Genomic DNA, 8,531 nt, shown 5'->3' with positions numbered 1-8,531 from the left:
AATAGTTCCATGCATTGCATCTTACATATTGTGATTGATCTTTTTTTAACCATTTGAATATTATGGGACTTATTTGTCTCTTTTTGGAAACTAAATTGTTTAAAGTATATCTCTTGGGAAATTAAGACCCTTATTTTGGTTTTGAGCTAATATACTCAAATTTTTGTATATACTTTGATAGTTTGAAAACCTAGAACTTTTGTAAACCGGATTTTTACCTCTGTTATAGCTCACATGAGTAGTTATTGGTTTATCCAATTTCTTTTGGATCTTGATTATTGTAAGGTGCTACCTAAGGTACACCCACTTGGTCTGGTTTATTTGACAGTGATGTTTGTATGGAAATTGTCATAAATGACAATATACTTTGTTAAAAATTAAAATTTGCCCCAAATTGAATATTGATGTTTTGTTGTTTTGAGAATGTATGAGGTTGTACATTTGTGTATAAGTTGGGTGTTCACTCATACCCGATTGGTATAATGTCAAACCCCAATATTGCTCATTAGGTTCCACATAGCCTAACCTACTTATTGATAAATTTTTACAGATTAGTAGATATTTTCAGAAGCTTAGGAGATTTATAAGCTTTTGATATTTAGAAGACCTTTGGTTTGTAATGTTTTCTTAAACGTTGTTTTGATATCTGTTGTGACACTCTTGCAAGAAATGTTTTTATTAAACCACTAAATGTTTTGTTGAAAATTTTTAAAGACCGTTATCCGCATTTGAACTCTGTAAAATATTTTAAATTAAACTTTGGGATCGTTTTTCCACAAACTAAAACTCTGATATTATTTTGAAATATTTTATTAAATATTATTTCAAATAGATCCATGTGAAATAGACCCATACGAGGGGTGTTATACTTACAAAGGGCATTACTGTATTGTATTGTCTCTATTTATATATATATATATATATATATATATATATATATATATATATATATATATATATATATATATGGTATTATCCTATTATAATCTTATTATATACTTTCTTTGTCTAACTTATGATCTTTTATTAAGGTAATATTATTAGATTATCTATATCTAATGTTATCTAACTATAATTTTACTGTCTAATGTTATCTAACTATATTTTATTTACTAGATTAAGGATATTATTTTACTAATAATCATAATGTTTTAATTTTTGTCTGGCAAAAGGTCTTGTTTTACTATTATTTTTATTGTATTCTTTTTGTTTGGCATTAGCATACAATATTATCTTACTGTAATCTTATTCTACCCTCTCTATTTAATATGGGGTATTATCTTATTATAATATTAATTTAGTATCTCTTTCTGATAGAGTATTAGTGTATTATCTCTTTCTAAGTCTCGATAGAGAGTATTAGTGTATTATCTCTTTCTAAGTCTATTATCTTGATGTAATTATATTGACTTTTGAAAAAAGGTATTTTTCTTATTGTTATCTTATTATATTCTCTTTGTTAAATAGATTATATTATCTTATTGTAATATATTTGTATGGAAAAACGTATTTTTATAAATGTAACCATACTTTATTATATCTGTCCTGTCACTACTAGAAAACAAGGGTAATACCTACGGCACAATCCGTAGGTATAAGGCAATACCTACGGAATTGCTACAGAAAAAGGTCTGTAGCACAATAGCCCGTGGGAAATTTATACCTACAGAATTGCTACGGACTAGCTACAAAATACTTACGGTTTTTTCCGTAGCTAAAATACCTACAGAATAGCTACGGAAAGCATCAGCTACAGTTTACTTACAGATTACCAACGGGACCCACTTTGACTAACATTGACTTCATTACCTACGGATTTCCTACGGCTCACATTACCTACGGATTTTCCGTAGGTAATCTGTAGGTAATTACTTTTAATTTAAAAAAAAAACAGCAAAAAATTATAAAAAAAAATCCATTTTTTTCTGTCCAAAATATTAAAAAAACTCATTACATTAACCTAATAATAATATTGAAATTCAACCACAAATCAAATAATATTACAATAAACCTAAAAAAAGTATCAAATACAAATTACATATTACTAATGAAATAACAATTTACAATAAACTTGGCATCCTTTAGCTTCAAATATAGATATCACCAATCTAGTAAGTAGAATCCTATTCTACAAAGGGTAATAATGTCAAAACAATATTGGTACCATTCAAGCTCTCAAAACTTCGTTGTCATCTTGATTTAATAACAGCATGGACCTCTTCACTCAAATTTGTATGTAACTTGATCCTGCAATTGGAAACAATCATAATAAGTCTAAGACATACACATACAAATCAGATGACATATACATAAACACATACATATCTGATTAGACACACACACACTCAAATATTACTTTTGAGCAGCAAAAAGCATATATGATTCAATCTGATCATGTTTAGTTCAACCAAAATCAGGTAATATTCTAGATTACGACTGCATTTTCTCTTTAAAATTGGAAGCATCCTTGAATTCTGAAATAAACGTGCAAAAATGAGCTGCTTTTTACATTTCCATTAGGTACTTAACTTTGTGATGTGCAGTTAAATTCCTTCTGCAAATGCAAGAAATAACAACTTATTATCATTGGGTTTTTTTTTGTCTATAGAATCCCACAACATTGATGACATGAGGCATAAACTATCTCCAGCAGAAGAGTGAAACCAATCACCTGTGGGAAATTAAGAAAGTGAATATCATAACCTCAAAATTCATCCCTAACTCCAAATCAGCCACCATTACGCCCAAAATTTCAATTATCAGAAATTGAAAATCCAAAACTCAAGAGAAACCCTTAAAATAATGGCAAAATCAATGCAGTCTGATAAAAATTGGAACAAAAACTAAAGAAAATATGAAAAAGAATTGTATTTTTCACCTGAAAATCGATCTTTGAGTGCTGCAATGGTGGTAGACTTGCTTCACATGCATATCAATGTTTGACCTGCAAATCGAGCTTGATGCTTCGCCTGCAGATCGATGTTACACCAGCAAATCGATCTTGGTGGGTGGAAATGGTGGTCAGTCGAGAGAGAGAGAGAGAGAGAGAGAGCGAGAGAGAGAGAGAGAGAGACGGAGGGGAGAAGAAATCGAGCTTCACCAGCAATGAAAATCTGTTAGAAAAATCTAGGGTTTTACGTGGGAGAAGAAATCGAACAAAGAGGGTTCGACGGAGGATGCGACGGAGCGGAGAAGGGGACGACCGCCGGAGAAGTGATGAACGCGAGGGTTTTTTTGGGGAGCGTTCACAGAAGACAGATAAGGGAGGAAGAAGGAAACGGAATAGATCGTTTCTTTTTAGCAAAAAAAAACCCTAATGTGGAATATGTAATGGCAAGCGACAAAAACGAAAAAAAAATGGGCAGGAGATTCGAACTCGGGCACGAAGCATACATTGTTCAAGATAATACCATTCGGCCGGGCATGCCACATCCATTTACTAAGGATCGATATTTGTATTAATACAATACCGAATTCCTTTCATTATTATTATTATTATTATTATTATTATTATTATTATTATTATTATTATCATTATTATTGTTTTATTATTATTATTATTATTATTATTATTATTATTATTATTATTATTATTATTATTATTATTGTGGTTGTTGTTTTCATTATTATTATTGAATAAGTGTGCACTCCTACACCATCCTAATTTGTTCACCATTCAACAAGATCATTTTTGGTCAACAATTTTAATCATATTACACTTAAATAATATCGATGATATAAAATCACCAACAAACCTCCCCCATTTCAGTGTAATCTTCATTAAACTTAAAACAAAACATAAACAACAACAAACTGATGCATAAATGATGACGATGAGGATGATGATTATGATGATGACGATGACTATTGATAGTGTGATGGTGATGGTGATGGTGGTGGTGGTGGTGGTGATGGTAATGGTGATGGTGATGGTGGTGATGATGATGGTGGTGTGATGGTGATGGTGGTGATGATGATTATGGTGATGGTGGTGGTAGTGATGGTAATGGTGGTGGTGGTGGTGGTGATGGTGGTGGTGGTGGTGATGGTGATGGTGGTGGTGGTGATGGTAGTGATGGTGATGGTGGTGATGATGATGGTGGTACGATGGTGATGGTGGTGATGATGATGGTGATGGTGATGGTGGTGTGATGGTGATGGTGGTGATGATGATGGTGATGGTGACGGTGATGGTGATGGTGGTGATGGTGATGGTGATGATGATGGTGACGGTGATGGTGATGGTGATGGTGATGGTGATGGTGATGGTGATGGTGATGGTGTATTGATGATGATGATGATGATGATGGTGGTGGTGGTGGTGGTGATGGTGGTGGTGGTGGTGGTGATGGTGATGGTGATGGTGATGTTGATGGTGATGGTGATGATGGTGGTGGTGGTGGTGGTGGTGGTGGTGATGGTGGTGGTGATGGTGGTGGTGGTGGTGATGGTGATGGTGATAGTGATGGTGATGGTGATGGTGATGGTGATGGTGATGGTGATGGTGATGGTGTGATGATGATGATGATGATGATGGTGGTGGTGGTAGTGGTGGTGGTGGTGATGGTGGTGGTGGTAGTGGTGGTGGTGGTGATGGTGATGGTGATGGTGATGGTGATAGTGATGGTGATGGTGATGACTTAGATGGTGATGGTGATGGTGATGGTGGTGGTGGTAGTGGTGGTGGTGGTGGGGATGGTGATGATGGTGATGGTGATGGTGATGGTAATGGTAATGGTGATGACGGTGATGGTGATGGTGATGACGGTGGTGGTGGTTGTGGTGATGATGATCATCATCATGATGATCATGATGGTGGTGGTGATGATGATGATGGTGATGATGGTGGTGATGGTGGTAATGATAGTGATGGTGATGATGGTGATGATGATGATGATGATGTATATGAGTTTGTGAGATGTATGTGAACGTATTCATAAGTATTATAGTGTTAAACCACTAAACGAACAATGGATCTCGTATGTATACACGGCTTTATAAATGATATTAATAGCTATAAATTGGTGAAAATATAGATAATCATGTATAATAGAGGTATGAAAAAAACGGAGCGAAAAAAACGATGTTTGGTGCCCGAAAAATCAAAAATAAGAAAAATCCGTAGCAAATCCGTAGCTAATTAGTTGCGGAATAGCTACGGATTTTTTTTTTTATTTTTGATTTTTCGAGCACCAGACGTCGTTTTTTTCGCTTTGTTTTTTTCACACCTCTATTAAACATGAGTATATATTTTTTCACCAATTTATAGCTATTAATATAATTTATAAAGTCGTGTGCACATACGGGATCCATTGCTTGTTTAGTGGTTTAACACTATAATGTTTATGAGTACGTTCACATACATCTCACAAACACGTATACATACACATATACACATACATATATACCACAACTAATTATTGTATATAAATATACATATACAAACATAATCCATCAGAAGTTGGTGAAAAGTATAAACATTACAATGTTAAACTGTGAAACGAGTATTTGATCCCGAACGGGCACACGACTTTATGAACGATATTAATAGTTATAGGTTGGTGAAAATATAGATAATCATGTATAGTAGAGGTGTGAAAAAAATGAAGCGAAAAAAACGACGTTTGGTGCCCGAAAAATCAAAAATAAGAAAAATTCGTAGTTAATTTGTAGCTACTTAGCTACGGATTAGCTACGGAATTCTAACGGAAAGCATACTCCGTAGTTAATCCGTAGGTAAATAGTATTTGTAGGTATCTCGTAGTCATTCCGTAGCTAATTAGCTACGGAATAGCTACGGATTAGCTTCTGTAGCTATTCGGTAGCTATTCCGTAGGTATTTCGTTACTAAATTAGGGCATCCCATTCCGTAGCTATTCTGTAGCAATTACGTAGCTAATTAGCTACGGAAATTTTCCGTAGCTATTTTCCGTAGGAAAACCCCATGTTTTCTAGTAGTGTGTTATGTTAAAAAAAAAACAATGACTTTATTATTAATAAAACTAAAAATATAAGGACTAACTTGAAGATTATTAATCCAATATTATTGTCTAAAATCCCAAATGTGTGAACGATTGTTGAGTGTTTTTTTTTTTTTTTTTTTGGCTTTTCATGTAAATAATTCTTGGTTATTGGAGTTTCTCATATTAACCTCAACTATTTTCTTTATAAGCCATTACATTTTTTTATTTGGCTCTTTTAATTAGCATGCATGCCCGTAATCTTCAAGTTTTACATAATTTTTTTTGAAAAAAAATCCGTCCCTCACATTTACAGGATATTTGGAGATTATAGCATGTGAAAAACAAGGTCGAAACTGCCTTGATATCTTAGAGCTAGCGTTTAGAGTTCGAAAGTTGGTTGTTTGATGCTTAATTAAAACAAACTTATATGCCAAGCCAGCTTAGACAAATGATCTTCTCTATAATTTCTGAGCATCTTATAAATAAATGTTAATATATATTTTGCAAACACGAATCAAACATACGAATTATTATGCAATTTACCAACAAGAATTCACTGACTAAAAGCAACTTAGGATTTTACATAAAGATTTTCCTAATTGAATTTCATGTAGAAAAATGATCATAGGAAAATCTTTATGTAAAATCCTAGTTTTACATAAAGATTTTCCTAATTGTATATGTGTTCGGCTACTCATTATTGGTTTCACCGAGATATATATGATAAGTATAACGAGCACCAATAACGGCCACCGGGGCTTCCAAGAAAACCGCTATACTTGCTTTCAAGTGAATTCGGCCGGCTTCTTCAACGTTGCGAAAACAAATTAGAGAAAGAAAACATTCTCATTTGATTAGATCGATCGATCCATACCCATTATTCATTGAACACGGTAGAAATTTAATACACGAGTAGCACAAACACGAACGAAATTCACCAAATAAAATTCAAATAGAAAGATATGGTTCTACTATTAATTTGATTTACGAACTCATTCCTTCGAAAACCGCCTGTATTATTTCCTGCGCCACACTACCGACTAAACCTTCAACTGCATGCCCAGCCATGTTATTGACTAAACCAGTCTGCCTTGAAGGCTGCACATACTGAGGAACACCCATTGTTGGTGTAGCTTGGTAGTGGCTCACTTGTGGTTGAGGATGTTGATATTGTGGCGTCTGGGAGTAATATGGTTGACTATGTGGCTGTGGCTGTGGCGGCGGAGTTGGGTGTTGTGGTGGCGATGAGAAGTACTGGTGAGTTTCATAAGAAGGTAGACTTGTAGACTTCAGTAGTACTTGAGGATACTGTGCCGGCGACGGAGATGAGTAAAATATTTGGATGGGTGGTGGTGCCGGAGTTGGGGATGGTGGTGGACGTGGTGTTGAGGAATGGTGAGGAAGACTTGTGGACTTTGGTAGTACTGATCGAGAAGTAGTTGTTCTAGCTTTGGCACACTTCATATGAGCGTCAAACTCACATAAACCACATCGGTAGAGCCACTGGTTCGAGCCAGGTTCCTTACAGATATCACAACTGAACGCTTGGTTTTCGTAAGGTGGTTTAAAACAAAGGCTAAGTTTGTGATTACCATGGGCGACATGGTCTATCAAGAGCGGCATAGAAGCACAAACGACATGCAAATCAAGTTGACAATCGGGGCAATGGTACGAGAATCCTTTCCCTTGAGATCCACATGCGTTACATTTGAAAACGCCTTCTGGGTATGCGGGAGAAGATAAAAGAGCAAGATTATGTTGTTGATCGCTCTTGTGTTTTAATGTTCGAGGAAGATTTGAACATGTTTTATGAAGGTAGAAATTGCATGAGACACAAGAATAAACCGATCCACAAACGCTCTGATTACATGCTTGACATGTGGTTTGACTTGCGATCTGAGCTTGCACTTGTTGAAGTTTCAAGGGGTGTTCGTGGCTGAAATGGTTTACCATGGAGTCATTCTCGAGCTTTCCCATTTTTTTATGAAAGTAGATACATGCCTAATTGTATGAATAGAAACTAGATATAAACACCTCATGGCAATTCTTTCAGCGAAGTTTGCTTCATTATCAGATTTGTATTTTTATATAAAACAAATTTTTATAATTTCTTGGAAAGTTAAGACGATGTGACATGTATATATTTTCTATTGCTAGTTGTGAGAAGTTTTCATATGGTCAAATAGATAAGTTAACTACATCAATTTATGATATCAATGATTATCGTATTTTTGTGGATTTATTAAGCAATACAGATTCGAATGCAAGATCATTTGGCTATTTTTTAACGCTCATGTAAACTAATTGAATTGAATTAATTTCCATCAAGGTATCCACATTAAAACTTTAGATCATATTTTTGTGGATTTTTTAAACAATACAGATTCGAATTCAAGATCATTTTGCTATTTTTTAACGCTAATGTATACTAACGGAATTGAATTAATTTTCATCAACTTATCCACGTTACATGGTGAAACATATGTAAACGACGCACATTAAAACTTTAGATCATCTCTCTCATTACATATTCAACACTTCGGGACTTCGGGTTACTTGTGAGATTAT

At 34.5% G+C, this 8,531-nt stretch overlaps 1 protein-coding gene and 1 long non-coding RNA gene across 2 annotated transcripts; both read right to left on the bottom strand.

The window, feature by feature from the left end:
• Window positions 1-1,995: 1,995 nt before the first annotated feature.
• LOC144998363 (uncharacterized) lies at window positions 1,996-3,285 on the bottom strand. Its single transcript, XR_013660272.1, has 3 exons — window positions 2,879-3,285; window positions 2,530-2,671; window positions 1,996-2,247 (listed from the first exon to the last, which is right to left on the bottom strand). It is a non-coding gene; the product is annotated as an uncharacterized LOC144998363 (long non-coding RNA).
• A 3,330-nt stretch (window positions 3,286-6,615) lies between these two features.
• On the bottom strand, window positions 6,616-8,004 carry LOC144998142 (uncharacterized). The gene has a single exon (XM_078957956.1). It carries the CDS (start codon window positions 7,938-7,940, stop codon window positions 6,948-6,950), a length of 993 nt encoding a protein of 330 aa, XP_078814082.1. The 5' UTR covers window positions 7,941-8,004; the 3' UTR covers window positions 6,616-6,947.
• Between the last annotated feature and the right edge of the window lie 527 nt (window positions 8,005-8,531).

The sequence above is a fragment of the Lactuca saligna genome, chromosome 5 (assembly GCF_052625555.1).
Source record: "Lactuca saligna cultivar CGN05327 chromosome 5, ASM5262555v1, whole genome shotgun sequence".
Lineage (NCBI taxonomy): Eukaryota > Viridiplantae > Streptophyta > Magnoliopsida > Asterales > Asteraceae > Lactuca > Lactuca saligna.
This window is presented reverse-complemented; position numbering and strand designations above follow the sequence as displayed.

Coding starts and splice junctions, on each gene's coding strand:
- LOC144998142 (XM_078957956.1), bottom strand. CDS start 7,940: ATGGGAAAGCTCGAGAATGACTCCATGGTAAACCATTTCAGCCACGAA.